The 22924-nt window shown below is 44.4% G+C and overlaps 1 protein-coding gene across 1 annotated transcript in view; it reads left to right on the top strand.

Moving 5' to 3' along the window:
- The window catches only part of UNC13B (unc-13 homolog B (C. elegans)), a 209670-nt gene extending 208653 nt beyond the window's left edge, over nt 1-1017 (top strand). The window contains exon 41 of the mRNA XM_014952451.1: nt 732-1017. Coding sequence (XP_014807937.1) covers nt 732-1017 — 286 coding nt within the window. The remainder of the gene's footprint in view (nt 1-731) is intronic.
- Nucleotides 1018-22924: the final 21907 nt, after the last annotated feature.

Here is a 22924-nt window from a genome sequence, read left to right on the forward strand (position 1 = left end):
AAGGCATCTTCCTTCTCTGGAGGCTCAACAAAGGGAGCTACAGATTAGTGCTCACCCGGCTGTACAGTAAGGATGAGAGGAGAGGAGATGACCGGCAGAACATCTTGGGGGAGAGGGACTATCCATGTAATTTTTCTTTGATGTGGTGGAAGGCAGGCTTCCTCTAAGTTAAGAGATTTTGTCCCTTTTTTTTTTTTTTTCCTTACATTCTTTTAATTTTAGAAACATCAGAAAGACTGGGGATGTCTTTTATTAGCTTTTGCTTTAATGGAAGGTTCTGAATATTTAACAAAGACTTCATCTAATTAAAATATTAATTACTGAAATGAAGCAACCCTGGACAGAAGCAGAAACGTTTAAACTCATATGAGTTGAAAATCCATTAGCATGGCTTTAATGTTCTCCGCTCCTCTCATTTCACAGTTTCACACACAGACACACACACAAAGACAACTTGATATGGGCTGTTTGTTTTTTTGTCTTTAAGTAGCCAGGTTGTCTTTACTGTCCGTGAAACAGCAAAAATGCCCATGTGCCATAGGTTTTCCTTCTCCCTCTCTGACCAGGGTTTCCTGCAGAGAGGAGTTTTCTGTGGCTTACTTAAGCACTCTTTATTCTGCGGAGGAATTCTATACGTTCTGAAAAAAGTATAAGTAAACCTGGGTGGTTATTCTGCAGAGGAATTTATATGTTCTGAAAAAAGTATAAGTAAACCTGGGTGTGTTTTTCAGCATTCTGGGGAATGAAGATGGCCCTGATGCCTACGAGCTCCAAGTCTGCGTGAAGGATTACTGCTTTGCTCGGGAGGACCGAGTGCTGGGGATAGCAGTGATGCAGCTCAGAGACATAGCAGACAAGGGGAGCTGCGCCTGCTGGTGCCCCCTGGGGCGCAGGATTCACATGGATGAGACTGGACTTACAGTCCTGAGGATTCTCTCTCAAAGAACCAACGACGAAGTTGCCAGAGAATTTGTAAAGTTGAAATCCGAGTCCCGTTCCACGGAGGAAGGCACCTGAGCTGTGCCGTGTAGTGTTCCCTTTTCTCTTCTGCCTTGTGCCAATATGTGCAAGTGTTCAACAATTCTCTTTTATTAATTACAAAAGGTTTTTTTTTTTCATGTTGTCTTTGTCAGCTCCGGTAGCGCACATGTGCTGTACAGGAAACAAATCCATCAATCTGATGTGAATTATTTATTTTTTAGTAGCTGGGTAAGACACCATAGAGAATGAGACAATCTCTTCTTATTTAAGATGCAAATTCTGCTTTGTGTATATAAATTATTTTATATTGGAGGCTGGGTATGCTGGGTTTTGTTGATATGCAGCACTGTGATTTTTATCCTCTGAAGTTGGCAGACATTAAAAAGGTTCTACATAATCACACCATGATACAAACACACAACAGTGTGGAAATTGGGAGAAGAGGAATGATTTGGGGTTTTGGCAAAGCACAGCTCCCTCTCCTTGAGACTCATGTGCTGTGGAGCTGCCAGGGTATGTTCTGGCACAGGTTATATACCCATGTCCCAATGTGATAGGCAGACACCTTCAACGTCTGCTGAGAAAAATAGGTTGGAAATTGCTCTGAAAATGCACACCGAGTGAATATATGACCCTGGGTGTGCAGGGGTGAGACTGGTGGGACACGTGCAGGGGGGCCTAAGCTCTCACAGCCAAAAGCTGCCAAGGCAACACACCAGGAGCAGACCACGGCTGCCCTGCCCTTGTAATTAGGTGGTGTGTCTCGGAGAACATCAATCCCCGCCTGCTGCTGGGAATCCCACATCATGGCAGGGGTGCTGTAAAGCTGCTGAACTCTGCCAGTCACATTTTGGCTACCGTGAGCGACACGGTAAGGAAGGGAACAACATTCAAGCCATGGCAAATAACATGGCTGCTACATACATACTTTTTCCTCTTCGATATTCTCCTGTTAGGTTGTTTGGTTCATTGTTTTCTTTTTTTTTTTTTTTCCTGACATAGGATTGGATCATTTAATACTTGCAGGCTTTCTGTAGCATTCTGTTAGTCTGGAGTAGCCGAGACCATTCCTCACTATGAACCTAGAGTTGGTGGCTCCCTCGGGAGGGAGGGAGGGAGCAGCCCCTCTCTCCTCTGCAAGCGCTGGCCCAGGGGCAGCAGGTCCCTTCAGTCCTGATCCTGAGGTGGCTGTTGGCCACGCTGCAGCTGATCCACACTGATTGTCATTAATCTGTGATTTAGCGATACCATTGAAAATATTTTTGCACTGTCTTAAAGAAGCATGCTGGTTTTGTTTTCTCGCAAAACGAAACACTGTCCTGAGCAAAGTAATTGCAGGGAAGGTCAGAATTTCTGACTGAAAATTCATAAGCAGGAAGGTCTGGAGGACCGATTGCACCTGAGGTATGTTTGCTGGAGGATTTTTACACTAATGGGGATTTTTTGGCTATTTCTAGCTGCCCTTGTACTCCGGAAAGTGCAGCTGGAATAAGCCCATAAAGTACTGTAATACTGTCAATAAATTCAAGGACTGCATATTGAATGACTTTTTTTTTTTTTCTATTTTCTCTGAACCTTGTACAACTGTATGATATGACTCCTGTATTTCATGGGCCTGCTCATAGTGTTCTGAGATGGCACATCTGCTTTGTTCTTGTCCACGGTGTATTACAATAATGCTCTTCAGAACTCCATGCTATTTGTCATGATTTTGAATCATTGTATGTGCCATTGTTATGAGAACTGTTAGTACAGTCTTTAATAAACTCTTTTAGCAGCATTTGGAGTCTTCTGTTGAAGTGCAACTGTAATTGGATTTGCTAAATCACATTGAGCAGAATCGCTACTGCATCTTTGCAAATTACTGCCCTTTAGTACGTAGATGTTTCTTTGGTGCTTTAGATGCCCAGCAAGGGGTATGAGTCAGACAATTCCCCCCTCCTCCGTGGTGCCTCCGTGTTTGACATGTTTCCCTGAAGTTCTTGGCTTCTGAGACATCACAGAAAAACATAGAGAATAACTTTCTTCCTTTCCTTCTCCTGTCTGGCCATTAAGTGAAGTCTCCTTTGTACTCTGGCAGCCTCCTGAAGGTGCTGAACAGAAAGGCTCAGGCAGGCAGTAGGAATCCAGTTGGCAGCTGGTCACGAGTGGTGTTCCCCAGGGTTCACTACTGGGGCCAGTTCTCTTTGATTGATAGCTTTATCAATGATCTGGACAAAGGGATTGAGTGCACCCTCAGTAAGACTGCAGACAACACCAAGTTGGGGGGAGCGTTGATCTGCTTGAAGACAGGATGGCTCTGGACAGGCTGGATGGGTGGGCTGAGGCCAGTGGCATGAGGTTCAACAAGGCCAAGTGCTGGGTCCTGCACTTGAGTCACAACAACCCCATGCAGCCCTACAGGCTTGGGGCAGAGTGGCTGGAGAGCTGCCGGGCAGAAAAGGACCTGGGGGTGTTGGTCAACAGCAGCTGAAAATGAGCCATCAGTGTGCCCAGGTGGCCAAGAAGGCCAACAGCATCCTGGCCTGTATCAGGAATAGTGTGGCCAGCAGGACTGGGGCAGTGATTGTCCCCCTGTACTCGGCACTGGTGAGGCCACACCTCGAGTACTGTGTTCATTCTGGGCCACTCACCACAAGAAAGACATTGAGGTGCTGGAGCGGGTCCAGAGAAGGGCAATGAAGCCCATGAGGGGTCTGGAGAACAAGCTTTATGAGGAGTGGATGAGGGAACTGGGCTTGTACAGCCTGGAGAAGAGGAGGCTGAGGGGAGACCTTATCACTCTCTACAACTACATGAAAGGAGGCTCTAGTGAGGGGGGGAGAGTCTCTTAAGTAACAAGTGACAGTCAAGCAGCCTCCTGTTGTGCCAGGGGAGGTTTAAATTGGACATTGGAACAAATTTCTTCACTGAAAGGGTTGTCAAGCATTGGAACTAGCTGCCCAGGTATGTGGTTGAGTCACCATCCCTGGAGGTGATGTGTAGACGTGTTGCTGAGGAACATGGGTTAGTGGTGGTTTTGGCAGTGCCAGGTTAATGGTTGGACTTCATGATCTTCCAACCAAAATGATTCTATGATTCTCTACTCTACAGATAACACGTGAAGAAGAACAATTATATACCAAACTTGATTCATAGCTTTCAGTCTGGTATCAATACCCTGTAGATGGTGTTGACAAGACATGAGAGAATAAGACTTCTTGATGTCAAGTAAATTATTCCCCCCCCTCCCTCATTGCTTGGGGAAACTGCCAATTTCCAGCAGAAAAGCTCAAATAACTCAGAGACCTGTATTTCATGATAATGTGGGTCCCTGAATTTTTGTGACCTGAGATGCCTTTTTTTCCTTAGGTGACACTTGCTCAGCAGTATGAGTAACTCAGGTTACTCACAGTCCAGCTTGTAGCTCGTGGTGGTTTAACCCCAGCCACCAACTGGGACCATGCATCCTCTTGCTCAACCCTGCGTTCCCCCAAGAAGAGTGGGGAGAAGAGGCAGAAAAGGGTGGGGAAAGGGGAAAAAAAATCATGCGTTGAGACAAAGACAGTTTAATAGAATAAAAGAAAATTAAAATTCCAATAACAATAGAAGAATGTACAAGGCACAAGTCTCACACCTGGTGAATTGGTTGCCCAGCCTGACCCGAGCAGAGATCATCGATCTACCCCCCCCACACTGGGCCAACCCCCATTTGCACACTGCGCATGATATCTATGGTATGGAAAATCATAGAACCGTAGAATGGTTTGGGTTGGAAGGGACCTCAAGAATCATCTAGTTCCAAGCCCCTGCCATGGGCAGGGACACCTCCCACCAGACCAGGTTGCTCGAAGTGCCATCCAGCCTGGCCTTGAACACCTCTAGGGATGGGGCATCCACAGCTTCTCTGGGAAACCTGTTCTGGTGCCTCACCACCCTGACAGAAAAGAATTTCTTCCTGATGTCTAATCTAAATCTACCCTCTTTCAGTTTGAAACTGTTTTCCCTCATCCAATGGCCATATTCCATGGGCCATTCCATTGTTCTCTCTACGTTCCTTCTCAGCTTCCATGGGAAGCTGAAAAAAGTCCTTGACTGGTATAAACATCACCTGGCAACAACTAAAGCAATATGCATTACTGACGTTCCTTTCATACCAAATCTGACTCACAGCCACCACTAGAAAGATAATTAACTGTGTTTCAGCTGAAACCAGGACATAACTGTACTTCTGTTTCTGGCTTCGTCATGCGGAAGGTACTGAGCTTCATGGCCTATCCCATGTGATGTGCTGCTTAAAGCATAACTTTAAAGCCCTACTTCAGCACCAGCTTAGATGGTAGACAGGTTCTGACTCATCAGTATGCTCTCTTGTCGTCTTTTCAGCGAGTGTCGTCTTTATTGGTGAGAGACCAATAAAGAGCTATTCAAAGGAAAAGCGGAGTCTGTAACCATGAGGAAGAGGCCTGGGCAGGGCAAGAGCTCTGGCTGTTACTAACAGAGCCAGGAGCCCGAGGCTTATCCACCAGTCTAGTGCTTCTCCTGCAAACCAAGTTTGTGAACTTTGTAATCATAGAATCAATTTCCGTGAAATTTCCAACAAGTTTCTCTAACACCGTCTGCCCATCTTGCCTCATTTCTTGGGTTTGAGCTCATTGTGATGCTTTCAAATTTTCTTTCCTGCCTGAAAAACCTTGCAGGCTTCAGCTGCAAACACTCAGACCTTTTTCTTGCACTTGTGGCAACAATACCACGTTGTGCAGGTGGCTCGCTTCGCTCTGTCTTGAACGCTCCTCGAAATGACAGCTGGATATAGGATAAGCACCGTGGGCATCAAATATATATACATATATAATAATAAATATATTAATAAATAGGATACATATTTTATAATTTTTTATTTTATATATATATGTGTGTGTATATATATACACCCACACTGGTGTACCTGGGGTACATCAGCAAGGGGGTGAATTCAGCCAATGGTCTGACTGTTCTTGCCTGGGGATTTCTGCGGGGTCTGTGGGAAAAGCAGAGTAGTTTCACACCAAGAGTCTATCTAGTGCAATCACAGAATCACATGGGGTTGGAAGGGACCTCTGGAGATCACCTAGTCCAACCCCCCTGCCAAAGCAGGTCCACCCAGAGCAGGTTGCACAAGAACGTGTCCAGGTGGGTTTTGAGTGTCTCCAGATGTCGGGAGTGGGAGACGGACCCGGAGTAACGATGTAACCTCAATATGAGTATGATCGTTCTCCCTTTATTTATGTTTTTACAAAGTATATATAGACAGGCAAGCCGAGCACGTGCTAGCGGTAGCTCTACGATTGGCTCACAATCTCTGTTCACGCGACCAGAGCGCTCACACAATTGGTGTAGACCCCTTGTCCACGCGCAGCAACATTCTCTCATCTTCTGGATGCGGTCCCGTTTATCTTATCTACCAAGTAGCTGCTGCTGCTTACTTCTGCTTTTCCCAAGAGAGCTCATGGTCATCTCCAGGCCTTTATCTACATCAAAGACTGGGTTGCTCATTGCAATTAAATCACGGCCTTTTTCACACAGCCATTCCTCCACATCCAGAGAAGGAGACTCCACCACCTCCCTGGGCTGCCTGTTTCAGGGCTCTGCCACCCTCAAAGTAAAGAAGTTCCTCCTCATGTTTAGATGGGACTTCTTGTATTCAAGTTTGTGCCCATTTCCTCTTGTCCTGTCACTGGGCACCACTGAAAAAAGAGTGGCCCCATCCTCTGGACAACCAGGGTGGTTACAGGCAGCTGTCCAGAGAAGAGTAAGAACAAGGTGAACCAATGATGCTGCCCTCTGATGCTGGTAATTTTAAACAAAGGTAGTGTTCCTGACTCCATGATTTCTCTTTAGTGAGCCTTAAGCTGTCCTTCTATTCAGCCTTGAGCCCCTGAGAAGGAGTTCTGTGGATTTACGAGTTGTTGCATGAACACCTACCTTCTTTTGTTTTGAACCTGATTCCAACTAATTTAATTGGATGCCCTCCATTTTTCTGTTCAGAAAGATGCTAAAGTGTTTGTGCAATCCAGCCTCTCCTGGGCAATGGAGATACTGTAGAGCTCTGTCATGTCCCATCCTAGTCATTGCTCTTTGAGCCTGCAGTGCCCCCCCAAACCTTTGATAATCTTGCCCTTCTTTGAACCTTTTCCATTTATATGGATCATTCTGAGCTGTGAGGACCAGGAATATGAGGACCGTACGTGCATCCAGCATTCAAAATGTGGACTAGCCTCCAGGGAGGAGCCTTCTGAAGGTAGCAGTTTACTCCTAATCTCAAGAGCAATAGTTAGTAGTTCAAAAAAAAGCTTCCAGGCTTCCAGTGGAAGATACTGGCAGGCTGCTGGGCTGGGGGGAGCAGACGCACTGCCAGACCTCCCAGCTGTCAGGGAGAACTTTTGTAGGAAGTTCAAGAGGCTGATGCAACTTGGGAAGTCAGCATTACTCGGAGCAAACCTGAGGGAGATAGAAGCCACCCTGCTGAGATTTGGTGGATGGTGGAGAGTTGCTAACAATTCTTTTATTTCTAGCTGTTGTTTGAAAAGATAATTTTCTAAGAAAAGAGAAAGAAAAAGCAAGCCTGAAATTTGGACCTAAGAGACATTTTTTTTTTTTTTTTCTTGGGGAACTTCCTTTCTAAAGCTGTCACCAGCTCAGGACTGTGACACTGTCAGAAAAATGGCACGGGCTCACAAGAAGAACTTGTGAGCACGTGATGGGGATAAGAGGGCCTTTATGGGAAAGGAAGTTGTGTTTCTGGGCGTGTGATGGGAGAGAGCAGAGACTCAAGGGCAGAGGTGGGAGGGCGGTCTATCAATCTTCCTGGAGGAGATAAACAAACTGATGGATGGAGACCAGAAGGCGAGCAGGAGAATCAGGAGAATGGGAGGATCTGGGGAGTGGCTGGGACAGACTGAGAAGGCAGCTGGGACTTCAGGCCTGGGATTCAGTTTCCCTGTTTCTGGGCAGCAGCAGGGAGGGAGGAGGCAGCGTGGTGGCAGTGGAGGAGGTCAGGTCACTTGTGAGATTTCCTCCAGATGTGTCATCTTCCTCCTTTTCTCCTCTTAGGCTCTCATTTCCCCCCTTCTAGAGAAAACTCTGGATGTAGGCCTATTGCATAGGCTGCAATACAGCCAATGAGGCTGGTGGTGTTCCCTAGTGCCTACACTGTGGGCCTGAGCTCCCCTGGGTGCTGGGATAATCCTCCAAACTCGTCTTTTAAACCAGGAGTGTGGACACTGGGGGATTTTTTTCGGGACCTGAGTTATCTGATACATAAAATTATCTCCTCAGTTGCTGCCTGCGATTTATGGCCAATCTAGAAATACTTGTTCTTGCGCCACAGTGTTGTTTATCATGATGAAGTCTCTTTAGCAGCACCTGATGCTTGGATAACAATAGACTGTGTTCTGCTAAACTGGAGAAGAGCTAAGTTTCTGCTCATAAGAAGTGCTGTCCATTTCCGGTCATCCATGCAATAGGTTTTTTTTGCATTTGCTCTAACATGCAGCCTTTCTAGTACCACTTTTCCCTAGTTGCAAGAAGAACTTCTCATTATTAGTCCCCAACTTCATGGGCCTCTCATATTTCTCAGCTCATTTCTGTTATGTCACCTCATAGTCCTTTCACCAGCCTCAGTCTCCTCCAGCTTCACCCAGAGTTCCCATCTGACATTGTATACAATGCTTTTGTTGAGTCCACCTAGATTTGAGCTGCCTAAAATTAGGTTCTCCCAGCTGCAACCTGTAGTAAGATTCAGTTGGTTCCTCAATGACACTGAATCCCTCTTGCCATCATGCATTTAGCTCTGCAAGCAGCCACTGCTCCAAAGTCATCCCAGAAGCGAGATCACAAAAAACAATGCCTTTGACATTTTGGAGCTGGGGAGTAATTTAGCAGAGCCAGGGTCAAGTTGGTCCTGCAAATTCTAGCTTTGCCAAACCCACATTGCCTTTTGTCTCACTTTCCATCCTTCCTTTTATCATTCTTGCCTTCAAGAATTCTTCTAAAACCTTGCATGCTGTTCAGCTCATCCTAACAAGCTGGAAGCCACTGGGATAAGCGATACATTTTGCACATTATTCTCCAGTCACATAACCTCCACCTTCACAGATGAACACACCCTGTTACCAAACTTCCAGTTCCACATTTTGGTGCTGCTAGAAGTGTAGCCTTAAAAAGGTCCTTCCCTGGGGATCAGAGGGGTTGAGCCTTCTGAACTTTTAGTGACTGTGGTGCAGTATTTTCTATTTTGTTGTTTTCTGTTTCGGGCTATTTCGTTCTCTGAGGGCAGTCCCTCAAGGCCAAGTTCTTCTTTTGTGGTATATTTTTCATCTGCCTGTCCTTGATCACCTTCTTCCTGAAAAAGAGCATATGACAGAAGGGACCCCAGGATCCCTTTGAAGTCTGTCCCTCAGCCACCCATGACCACAAAACAGGTTTTAGAAGAGTCCCTAGGAACATCTGCTCTGCTCCTTCTCAGACCAGAACACAAAAGAAATCCTCCACCATCACATCAGCAATCTCATAATATCAAAATACTTTGATAAACTACAGGGAGAGAGCAAGCTAGAACGACAGCACTGCAACCATCTTGGGAAATTAGGAAAATTAGGAAAATCAGGAAATTAGGAAAAAAGAGCTCTTGATCCCCAGGTGTAAGAAATCAGGAAAGGAAGGCAATAGACAGGCATGGCTGAGTCAGGATGTGCTGGTCAAACTAAAGGAAGGAATGCACAAGAAGTAAATAGCCTTGGCTTCACCAAGGGCTAGTCCTGCCCAGTGGCCTTCTATGATGGAATGAGTACATCTGTGGACAAGTGAAGAGCTATGGATGTCATGTGTCTGGACTTCTGTAAGGCCTTTGACACGATCCCCCACAGCATCCTTCTCTCTAAACTGGAGAGATACAGATTTGATGGGTCGACTGTTTGGTGGATGAGGAGTTGGTGGGATGGTGGTGTCCAGAAGGTAGTGGTCAATGCTTCAATGTCCAGATGGAGATTGTTGACAAGTGGTCAATACAGTCTGGGGGATGAAGGGATTGAGAGCAGCCCTGAGGAGAAGGACTTGGGGGTGGTACTGGTATATGAAAAGCTGGACATGAGTTGGCAATGTGCACTCAGCCCAGAAGGCCAACTGCATCCTGGGCTGCATCTAGAGATGGCCAGAAGGTCAAAGGAGGTGATTCTGCCCCTCTACTCTTCTCTGGTGAGACTCCACCTGAATTATTGTGTCCAGTTCTTAAGTCCTCAGCACAGGAGAGACATGGACCTGATAGAGAGGGTCCAGAGGAAGGCCACAAAAATAATCAGCAGAACGGAGCACCTCTCCTCTGAAGACAGACTGAGACAGTTGAAGTTGTTCAGCCTGGAGAAGAGAAGGCTCCAGGGAGATCTTATTGCAGCCTTAAACAGGGCTTATGAGAAAAATAGGGACAGACATTTTAGGAGCGCCCCTTGCAATAGGACAAGGAGTAATGGCTTTAAACTAGAAGAGGGTAGATTCAGATTAGATATAGAGAAGAAATTTTTTACTATGAGGGTGGGAAAACACAGGCATAGGTTGCCCAAAGAGGTAGTAGTTCCCCCATCCCTGGAATCATTCAAGGTCAGGTTGGACGGGGCTCTGAGCAAGATCTAGCTGAAGATGTCCCTGCTTATTGCTGGGGCACTGGACTGGGTGACCTTTAGAGGTCTTTTCCAACCCAAAATATTCTATGATTCTACAGGCAGAAGAGCAAGCAGGAGCACTCTGCCTCTCTAATCTGAGCCCCTGGTGACATTTGTCAGTTGGACCTGGGGACCTCCATACCCACAATCCCACTTAATGTAAAAGCACTATCATGAAATGATTGACCTGATTTCTTAGTACCTTTTGTGCATTGCAGAATCCACTGAAAATTAGAGCAGTTACACTGGGGAAGAAGAGAGAGAGTTTCTGGCAGCCTGCAGATGACGCACAGAAGCCTGGAAGCATAACATTAGTTATTTCAGTACAATATAATACTGTGTGATAAATAATGTAAACATATTGAAAAGTTCAAGGAATATCATGTAAGATTCGGAATACTTGGAGACTAAAGCTTTTATTCGAAGATGCTCATCTCATCCTCGAGCACTCAGGATGATGGCAGGCCAGCAGTGCTCGTCACAAGCTGTGTCAAAGACTTCCCCCAGCCCAGCAGGGATTTCACTGTGAGACCAAAGCACTAACTTCAAGTTCTGCCATGACAAAGTACGTAGTGCTCTCTGCTCTCAATCTGTGTGCCTCAAAGAACCTGTATATTTTCTCTGTTCCCTTGGCGAGGTTAACTCAGATGAACTTTAGCCAGTTCTTATTTATCTTTACTTGATTTTCCATGCACATGGGGGTTTTTGTTGTTGTTTCAGAAATTAAAAACCCTCTACTTATCCTTGCATTTAAACTGCAAACAACTATTCACTGGACAACAGTGATTTTTCAGTTGCTCTTTTTAGTATTTTTACTGCTTATTGGAACCAAACCCAGAATAACACCTCCTTTTATCATCTTTGTGACAATGCGTTGACAAAACCTGTCAGTTGTCACATCTGGCAGTGCCATTATTAATAGAAACTATTCACCGATCGCTGAGATGCTCATTTCCTGTAGTGACAGCTGTCAGCCAAAAGGATTTCCATCTACTGGCTGTAATTCAGATAATGTGAGAATATCAACCCTGTGAACCAACCTATGGGGAGGTGCATTTCAGTTAGTGCATTCTGCCAACAAAGAAGCACTCACAGTGCCTGCTGGGCATCTTTTTTCCTTTCTCCCCCCGACCCCCAGGACACTCTGTCCCAAAACTCCCTCCTGTTCCCCATTGGAGTTTGGCAAACTGAGGAACACACGCCTTGTCTGTCAGAGTCTTCAGAAGCAGAAAATACAATTTATTGTGATTTACCCTCTTCCTAATCACAGCCAAAGGTGCAGAGAAGTGTATCACTTTGGCAGCTGCAAGAGGTGATGAAGTCAAAAAGCCTCCTTTAATTTAAGTTGCTGCTAAACATGGTCAGTTTATCCTTGTCTCCAGCTCAGCAGCTTGTCAGGCTGCAGATTCCTTATTTGGAAATATTTTTGTGTGTCTGGAGTCAAGCCTAGGTCAGGTCATCTGTTTCATCAAAGGAGGAAGTTTCTGAGGATGACCATCACGGACGCAATAAACCCACACAATAGCAACCAAGATTTTCTCTCAAAGCTTGGCAGCAGCAGCAGTTTATTCCCTTGAGAGGGGACATACTTTGAAGACACAAATACCCTCTGTGTTTCAGGGAGTTTTCTTGTTAAGTTTTGAAACACTTTTCAAAAAAACCACCGACCCTGTCACAGATACCCTCAACTCCCACGTCCTGCCTATGTGAAGTCTTCGGGGCATTTTCCCCCTTGCCCCTTTGCTCCCCATCAGAAGTGGCAAACCAGCCGTCAGCAGAAGCTGGAGACTACGGTCAGTGCTGGATGTGAAGCTGTTGTTTTATAGCTGACTCCTCCAAAACCACCCTTTCTTTAACCTGGTAGCACTGCATGAGCAATTCATGCATGTTTTTCTGCAGAGGGAGCTTGTCCTCCAGTCCAGGCACTGGAACCAGAAAAAATAGCTGGAGAACATCTGGTTCTTTCAGCTGGAGTCCAAATTAACTAAACTCCTGCCATTACTTCCCAAATGAAGGAGTTTGCAAAGGCTTCAGTCACATGGTGAGTGCTGCATGCTATCAAATCCTTTCCCTGAAACTGACAAGTTTTGAAGGAAATGAAAGCAAAACCTCTGCCAGAGAAAGTTTTGCTTCACAGATTTGTAGGCCAGTGACTTTTTTTTTTTTGCCTTTGGGAGCACTCTTGAAAAAGCAGAAATGTGAGGGTGACAGCCACAGGGTGACAAGCCAAACCTCTTCCACAGGGAAACTCACAAGCTCTCACGTTAAACCCAGTTTCTATGTTTCTGGGCCGGCAGAAGCAAGGATTTCCATGGCCATAAGCCAGCAGGTACAAGCCATGCTTCCCAGCAGTCACCTGATAACTGGCACGATGGCACTTGGTGGTCACTCCTCCTTTTCCCTCTCAGTCTGTTTTGGGCCTTTTCTCAATATCAAGACACCTCTGTAAGCTATATATAACCCTTAAACTTCACAGATGTAACAATGCCAGTAAATGTTTTTCCCCACTAAAAATAACAGCAAATAAAATGGCAGTTGATACATTTTCCATGGGAAATCATTTTCATCTCTGTCCTTGACAAGTCATTTACTGCCTTTCTCTTGTATTTCATAACTTAACGTTTTCTGTTCAGACCGTCAAGGTGAGTTGTGCCTCTATGTTAAATCTTTTCTTTCTGATGTTGAGAAAACCTGCAGGATTCACCTGTGCCACCTGCAGAAACCATAGCAACAGAGCATTTTGCTGAAATACGGCAATTGTTAGCTAACGTGCGTGAAGTTTGAGCCAAAAGGAAAGAGAGAAGGGGGACAAGAAGGCAATGTATCTTGAGGGTTTTCCACCAGTCATTTTCTCTGCACACTGTGGGGTGATGAGATAAAGAAACACGTTTTGCTCCTCAACATTGATACTTTCAGTCTCCAGTGTCCATCTGGTGCCATCCCCAACGTGGTAACAGCTCACCCTTGGTGATAGCTCACCTCTGTTCTGCAGGGGACCATTCTTGCAGTATAATGTGCATCAGCAAAACAAGTGCTCGTGTTGTAGCCAACTTTGTCCATGCTGTGGGTTTCACCTGGGCCATGCAATGTGGTTTTAAAAGATCAACAGAAAAGTGTGACTTGACAGAAAATGTTACTTGCATGCCTTTCAAACACAATCCTCTCAATTAAAAGACATCTACTTCTGTGACAGAAGAGCCCACCAGCCGGCTCATAACTTATGACCCCATCATCTGCCCAATTCACTACAGAGCATTACAGCCTTTTCCTATACTCCACCAAAGCCACAATGACTGCGGTACGTGTAACATCTGTATAATTAGACCCAGTGAAGGACCAGCAGATAATTTCACCTAAACTTCTGCAGTGGCCAGGCCATACTGAATCAACCAGTTGACTCCATATTGAGCTCAGTAGTTTTTGGTGTCTCTGTCTCTTCTCCCATAAAGATACTGTTTGTCTTGGTGCTAAAACACTAAGAAATGAAGTCAGTGTTTTGCTGACTTTTAACCTGTGGTTAACGGTTTGGTAGTGTTTAGCTCCCATGAAGCGCCAGAGATTCGTCTAGTCCCTCCTCCATGGGTTATGGGTAGCACAAAGCTTCCCTTTTCTTAAATGTCTGGTTGCTAGATCTTGCTCAAATGCTCAAGGTCATAGTGGTTAATGGATTTGTGATCAAGCAGAAGTATTCTTTTAGGTCGTGTTAACTTGTGCTGCAGAGGGTTTCCACCCAGCTCTTCTTCATAACTTCAAATAACTTCCCAAGCTCCTTTGGCATCTCTGTCCCAAGTAAAGCTTTTTCAATGAAAGGACCGTACCTGCCAGAGGACTCCTAATTAATCCTGTTACCTGCTTGAGGTAAATAGCAGGTCAGCCTGCTGAGGACTGAGATATTTTTGTCTATTAGTGGTTTGAGTTCTTACCAACTTCTCTTCTACACATAACCAGTTCCTCAGAGCATCTAATCTGAATACATAGTTCTGTAGAATAGGAATCCTAGGCAGAAATAGCTTTTTTCCCCCCTTTTAAAAGCAAGCCATCTGAATCTTCAGGGATTTCTTTCCATGTGACTAACATTGCAAATAATGAAGAAAATACAATATCTAGTTCTAGCAAAATTAAGAAAAGAACATTGTTAGTTTATCTTTGTAGCAGAAGCAATACTGGAGGACATGTGTTGCTTTTGGTTGGATTTCTTAGGCAAACCATACAGTCTCTGGAGACCCTCATGGCTCTGTAGCCCCTTTGTATCTGTCATTTGCATGGAGCAGGTGTTTTACAAGTACGTAATGGACCATTTTGCGGAACTATAAACACCACAAAATGCTGACATGGGGTATTTGGTGAGGACAAAATAATTTTCTTGTCAAATGATGTGAAAGCAAACCTTCCTCACCCCCTTAAGGTCCTGCCTCTGTTGGGGTGGGGTGACACTGCACAATCTGGTGCTGTGAGGGAATACAGGGATGAGGTCCTGCAAGTGCTGCGGCTTTGCTGGCCCGGTGCTTCTCCAGCCAACCACGGGGTTCTTCCTGCCAGGTTTAATCATATTGTTTTTCTTTGGAGCTAGGTCTGGCCAGAGATATTGCTCCAATAAAGCACAATGGGTCCATTAATAGAGAACTTGGAACAAAGGCGCATGAGACATGACAAAAATCCTGAGAAATCATAGTTGTCTGGGAAAAAGATTTTAAATGGGATAGTGGAGCCTTACTAAAGATAAAAAGTCATTGTTAAAATGGCATTAAGGTTGAAGAATGACTCAAACTGTGGTTAATTTTCATGCTATCGGGCAAGCTGACTTTTCTGCCTCCTCACGAACACATACAATGGTGGCATGGGCTGTGCAATCACAGCGTGTATCCCTCTGTTGACTGCTTGGCATCAAATCAACCATCTGAATCGAAGGCACAACTGGAAGGGCAGCTCTGTCGCCGTGGCAGAGTCCCAGCTGCCCCCTGGGTGGGCAGGGTGGCTTATGTGGAAGACCCCCATCTTCCTCCCGTTGTCCAGATCAGTGACTTGGCCCAAGCGTGCCGCACAGCCACCTGGAGTGCTCCCAGGGAGAAATGCTATTTACTTTCCTCCCAGCAGAAAGCAGGGCATGACACCCAGCGGTGAGAAATTACACCTAAGGGCAAGACCCAGAAGTGCAGAAGCTGGTACACAGCCATGGTTTACACCTGGAGAGCTGAAAACGCTCACAGGTGACCATTTTGGGCATAATCTTTGTGAACTGGCTACTGTGGTCAATGTAGGGAGGGGGAACCTAAGCCCACAAAACAGTCTGTGCTTTGCCAAGGTGTAAGCACCCTCTCCACAGGGTTGCAGGAGAGCACTGGGTTAGTCATGGGCTTGGTTCAGGCACCTATTTCAAAGTGAGGTGCGTGGATGTGTGTGCATGTGTCTGAAGGAAAGGCCAATATTTCTGATGGGCTGTACTTCATACTCCAACTCCTGCAAGGACAAACCAAAGCCTCTCCTGAGCATACTCCTCCTTGGGTATTGTTCTTAGAAGTTCACTGTAGAGCCTGTCCTGAGAAGCTTCACATCTTCCAGGGCTGACAGTGTCCAGAGGCAGCGGAGAGGGAAACTGGAGCAGTAAATAGAAAATAACTTTCCTCTCTCCTTTGAAGCCTGGCAGATGTGGTGCTGAAGCCAGCCCTCTTGGAAAGCACAGCAGCTCGCTGGCTTGTAAATTCACGTACACTGGGGCTCCTTCAGAGATCGTTTACAACTTCTGTGAGCAGAGAGTTGTGAGAGATCAAAGCCTTAGGTAAGTAGGACACCTATTATACCGAGCCTTTATCTTTTCTTGAGAGGAGATGGGAGAGAGCAGGAAGTTTGATGATTTTGCAAAGCTAAACCAGAAGTTTATCTCAGTAGCTGGGGGATATCGCAGGCATCTTCACAGCGGTTTTGAATTTGCATCTCTCAACATCTGATGTCCCCAGTGTGCAAGGAACATGCTCAGGCACTCCAAAAACACGTAGGGAAAAGGGGAAAGGATGCTAACAAGATAACATCCTTGTTTAACTTATTCTCCTGTGAATTTAAACTGTACTTGGGGGTGTCATTGTTGAAATTATTGCACTTGTTCCTATTTGTCAGATGCTTCTTTTCAAAAGCCTAAATATTGTTTCTGGGGAAAACAGAAGTTTTTAGGTGTGTCTGTGACGTTACCTTAACTCATACTGTTCCTGGACTAGAGGGGAAACTATTCACGTGTTCAGAAGAACCCAGGAATGTATGAAAAGTCCTAGAAAAATATAATTCCTGTCTAATTTTTCCTGCCCAAAACTATTCCAGAGCCTTGGCAGCCTCAGGCACCTCTTGTGATACACCAAATAATGAAGAGCCAAAATCTAGGTAGGATTTGCACTAATGCAAATCCGGGAAACATCCCACCAGTCCTGGGGCAAAAAAGTGGCTTTGAGCAGGCAAGGAAACCCAGGTGTGACCTGGGTGTCCATGCTGCTGTTTCCTTGCTAAAGGCACCAGAGAAGTAATTAACGGCTCCTTTGTAAATGGGCTCCAAGGGAGAGTCATGCTGTAAGAAGGGGATGCACCATGAGGGGCCCTTCAGAGAACCAGTTTCTGTGGATGGAAACTGAATCATCTGATGCTGCTGAGGTGAAGACTGGAAGGGAATTTGAGCACTGGGACATGTTCTCATCCAGGGGATGCTGCCAGTTGGTTTCACTAAGGGCCCTTAACAAAATGAGAGCCTTCTGCTGCAGGTTGCAGATGTCCACCTGGCCCGGAAAATTCAAAAACTCCAGCCAATCCTTGGCTAGCACATAGTATTGTAGCTTCATTCCTGACTTATGCTGGCCAGAAAATGGCCCTTGATATCTTGTTCCACAGGGGGAAACTGAGTCTCAAGTGCTCTGCTTTGCCTGTCATGCTGAGAGTATATTTTAATATTAATCCTTTATTATAAACATGTCAACCATTATGTTTCTGGAAGTCCTTTGTCAAAATTTCTCTTCTGCTAGAATGGGTATTGGTGTGTCTGAGTCTACTTTTGGGGGGGGTTTAACTCCTTTATGCATTATGTTGCTCTTAGTGAACCCTACTGTAATTGTATATGTGACATGTTCAATGGAAGTATTTTGTAATGTTTTAGAGCTCTCTCACTAATTCAGGATGTATAATGTCAGTACTGACAGAGGTATGTCAGTAATCACTTGCAATAATTGTCTAAATGTCTTCAGTTGTAGGAATGTGTGTGTGTTAAACAACTACAAGTTTAATCAAGATTTGTGATCTTTTACTTGTTTGCACAGTTAGGTGCATGGGGTCAAATTCTGATCTATCATCCTGCTCTGAGTTCAAAGTCCTGTAACGTTAATGGTGTTAACTATGGATCACACTAACGATGTAAGCTGAACCCGAGCAGAAAGCTTGCACAAGCCTTGACAAGCCTTTAACAGTATGAGTTCTGAACAAGCCATTCACATCTGCCTGAGGATGAGATTCACCTTCATTGGGACCAGATTTTATTCTGTTACTGTCCTTTAGCTGGTATTTCATGAAGATGTCTCTCCTGCCTTTTAATATTCTTTTCTTGTAATGTTCTCTACATTTAACTGCTAATAAGACAGTTCAGAGAGCCGAAAGGTTTCTTTTTGGGTGTTCAGCCACGACTGAAATGTCTCCATTTCTCACAAACCTCAAAAATTGTCACTTTGAAGGTTATGTCACTGGTATTCTAACAAAATTCCGGGAAAATGAGACTTTTCACAGCAGCCAAAGGGAAGTAGGCGCATGAATCTTCCTGAAATTCACTGGAAGGTGACAACTACACTGTTGCAAAAGTTAAAAAGGAAACTTTGCTCAGGAGTTCTCATGACAGTAGTGGGCTGTAATGATTACATGGCCATGTGCTGCTTTTAGACTCAGACTGTGACACCCTTTACTTACACCTCTGATCTTTTATTTTTTTTATTTTTCATCATGGTGCACAAGCATCAGGGAGTCTGTTTTTCTACAAACATCTGACGTGCCTTAGAACAAATCAAACCAGAACTAACAATGCCAGGGAGGGCTGTCTGAATCCTAATCAGGAACAACAACCCCATTTCTACAGAGCTGTCCCTCCCCGGGGTCTTGTGCTATTCCTTCATATGTTTTGGAGTGAAAGGCTGTTTATAGCCTCATTATAGGGTGCTTAGCATTAAATGTCAGGAAGCATCTGCTGCCACATTTCTCAGTAAGAGACTTATAAATTCTGCAAGTGAGTTTGGGTAGCTGTCGTGAATATACATGGGAGTTCCCTCCTGAGGTTCAAATCAAGTCTTTGAAGACAAGTTAATGCTGCATTGCCTCAAATACACTTCGTCAAACAGGGGTCCCAGTAAATGGTCAAGCTGAATATTCAACAGTAGGTGTTGGCATCTTCCCCCTTTTCAGTAACATCCTCTCTCTGGTCCATATCATAGGCCAGAAGGCTTCTTTCGCTGGTATTACCGCCGTGTGTGAAGGCACACTTCCACGAACCACTGATTTCAGCCATAACACTGGTTTAAGGAGTTAACCTCTGCCAGACCCTGGCATCACGGTTCATTGTGCCGTGGCTTACAGAATCACAGACTGATATGGGGTTGGAAGGGACCTCTGGAGATCACCTAGACCAACTCCCCTGCCAAAGCAGGTCCACCTAGAGCAGGTTGCACAGGAACGTGTCCAGGTGGGTTTTGAATGTCTCCAGAGAAGGAGACTCCACCACCTCTCTGGGCAGCCTGTTCCAGTGCTCTGCTATCCTCAAAGTAAAGAAGTTCTTCCTCATGTTTAGAAGGAACTTCTTATGTTCAAGTTTGACGTCTTGTCCTATCCCTTGGCACCACTGAAAAAAGACTGATCAGATTCCCCCTCAGCCTTCTCCAGACTGAAAAAACCCAAGCCTCTCAGCCTTTCAACACCTTGTGTGACAGCATAAGTGGCTGTGAGACCCTGTTTTGGACTCAGTCACTACGAAGATGTATTTAAAAAAATAAAATAAAAAAAGAAAAAATAAAATACAAAAAGCATGTGGGTTACCCAGACCCCCACCAGATATTTGTCACTGTATTGTGCAGACATTTCTTTTATGCCAGTGAGTCAGATATGGGAACTGAGTCAATAAAAATGCAAACAAATACCCATCTTTTTTTTTTTTTCCCCCCCAAATTAACAGCCAGTCTGGGATGGACACATACAGGAGATTCTGAAGGTGTTTTTTGTGTTGAAGACAATGTCCTGTGAAACTGCCCTTATGGTTTGTGGTATAACCACTCCATTTGCAGGAAGATTTGTACCAAACTGCACTGAGCTGCGGTGCCCTTAACTTAAAGTGCTCATTTCTCTGCACACCCAACCAGTACATGTTCTTAGACTTTTGGTTATGTATGGCTAATAACCTCTATGGTCTTTGTGGCCTGCATGGCAGGTCCTGGAGAACGAAGCAGGGATGGTGCTTGTCCAAAACGTTGAGTGAAATCATGTGGGAGATGGAAGCATCCGTGTTTTAGGACCAGTCTTCAGTTAGAAGACAGTCCTTCTGTTCAGATACGCAGGAGGGCCAAACCCCAATATCTTCTGCTTCATCCATCAGTATGATGCTAAACTTTCTTACTCCAGGAGAGTTGGTGTGCTTATTTCTGGCAGGATGGGTGTCCACAGGAAATCATGAGAGATCTATCCTTTGCCATGCCTCTTTCCCAGCCCATGACAGCTGTTGGAGGAAGCCACAATATAGCAGGATATTTCTAAAGCAGAAACTGAGGATGAAGAAACATGCTCAGTAGCTCTGTACAAACAGACTGTGAATTCACAGAGTAAGGTAAAAATAGGTTATTCTTCCCATCCGTAGTCTAGAAGTGGGCAGAAAGGGAAAACACTCCCCAACACATTGCATTGTGTAAAGGGGACAATAACTTTTGAAAGAACTCCCCTGGAAGAAATCTTCTGGAAAGAGCCCAGAGTCGTTAGGGGAAGAGCAGATCATGTAAGCAGTTCTTGCAAAATGGCTTTCCATTAGGCAGCAGCATGTGTTTCTTTTCCCCTTAAAAATTGCATCATCCTCAAGCAGTAGCTTTTAACCCTAAACAAAGGGAGTTCTCATGCTATGAAAGCTTTAATTTCAGGCTGAACTCTCAGTTTCAAATTGTTAATCATTGTTAATTTGAAGTTATTTTTACTTTAGTGACCAACTCGGCAAAGACAGGAAAGAACTGTGATTTTGCATATCCTCCAAGACCAATTCTGAATGCTGTGTAAAAGTCTTCTTACCAGCTGGCTGACTCATAGCTGTGGTGCTTGGAGGCAAAATGCTAGCAGGAGAGGCTGTCATACTATTACTGATATTAAACCTGATACATGCACAATGTGGCACCTTTTTCCTTAAGAAGTTGTTCTTCTGTTTCAATAATAGTATCATGGACTAATACAGGAACTGGAAAGTGAACAGGAAAAAAGGTTATTCATTTTGTAACACCCAGAAAGGTGAGTATTCCAATTTCAAAAAGTTCCTGGTTACACCAGGATATGGGGATAGCCTGTGCCTTTGTTGCATGAGAGACACTTAGCAATTCTCATGTACTGAGATGTCACTGGTGTTTCTAAACACCTTGTAGTCCCCAGTGCCTCCTATTTGATCTCTTGAGGTAGTGAAGAATTATTGTTCCCTTTTATGAATAAGAAAAAAAAGTACATCAGCATTAACTGCCTTGCCCAGATTCTGTCACAGCTGTGAGAAGGGATTTGAGTCTCGTTTCAGTGTTGCTCAGTTCTGCTCTCCTGCCTTCTTTAGGTGCCCACATCACCCTGTTTGTCATAACCATGGCACCTTATCTACTGGCAGAACTTTAAATAAAATGATGAGCTTTCACTGCCATGTTTGCAGTGAAATCTGCAATCTGCAGCACTGAAAGCCAAAGAATAGATTTGATTTGAAAAAGGCTGCAGAGAACAGTGGTACTGATGAGTTTCTTTTCATTAGCTGAGAACAAAAGGCACAAAAAGACCATAGACAAGACAGTAAAGGAGATGTGAATTACCTTTTAAAAAGCCTTCCACTTCAATAATTTAGCATATTGGAAGGAATCTAAAAAAAAAAAAAAAAAAAAAAGAGAAAAAAGAAAAAAGAATTGTTTCTTTGAAAAAAAAATCCTTATTTACACCTGACACTAAATTCTGATTTTTTCAGGCAAAAGATGTCATCAAACCTAAAAGTAGGTGGCAAAATACCTACAGAAGCAAATCAAAGCTTGTGAATTAGCACTGGAAGTCTGCATTTTTGAATTGTAGGAATATCTGCAATGCTAGTGTGGCTTGATAAATGCCATTATTTAGATAATATATTTTTTTGTCTTAAGTTTTCATATTACACCCTACCATTGTTGTAAGTACAACAGTGATTTTTTTTTTTTTATACTAGCTGTCTCTTGTCTATCTTAAATTATCTTTGTATTTCAGGTTTTTTTTAAATTTTCTTTAGGCTGAAGAGGGCATTGAAACAAATAAGTTTGTGTCAAAAGCCAAACCTACATATTTTTCTCACAAAACCATGCCACTAGACCATATCTGGTTTGGTGGGAAGTGTCCCTGCCCACGTCTATCTTAAATTATCTTTGTATTTCAGGTTTTTTTTAAATTTTCTTTAGGCTGAAGAGGGCATTGAAACAAATAAGTTTGTGTCAAAAGCCAAACCTACATATTTTTCTCACAAAACCATGCCACTAGACCATATCTGGTTTGGTGGGAAGTGTCCCTGCCCACAGCGGGGGGTTGGAACTCAGTGATCTTTAAGGTCCCTTCCAACGCAAACCATTCTATGATTCTATGATCCAATCAGGATCCTGTTGTACTTGGCACCATAAACTGCCAAGTAATCAATTATCCCCCAAGAAGTTACATATGTATATGCCCTTATAGGCAGTAATGAAATGTCTGACCTTTGAGAAAAAATATGTTTTGTGACTGAAATTCTCCATCCAAGTGCTGTCCACAATAACAAATCTGTTGACTGCCAAAAGCTGAGCAACTCAATCTCGTCTGCATCCCTGACTGCTTCGTTAGCTGCAGCCCCGTGCACCAGCGGGTTTTTCAGGCTGCATTTCTCTCAGACGAAGTACAGAGTCCTGCCTATGGCACATAAACCTTTGTAATACCTGATGTCGTGCCCGAGTCCAACAATCAATCCCTTTTTATTTACTCAGTGCTACACGGTGCCATGTTCCACCCACAGCTTCGGGAACTTTGCCTTTTCTCTCGCAGTCCCGACCGAG

Source organism: Calidris pugnax, unplaced genomic scaffold (genome assembly GCF_001431845.1).
Source record: "Calidris pugnax isolate Ruff unplaced genomic scaffold, ASM143184v1 scaffold220, whole genome shotgun sequence".
Classification (NCBI taxonomy): domain Eukaryota; kingdom Metazoa; phylum Chordata; class Aves; order Charadriiformes; family Scolopacidae; genus Calidris; species Calidris pugnax.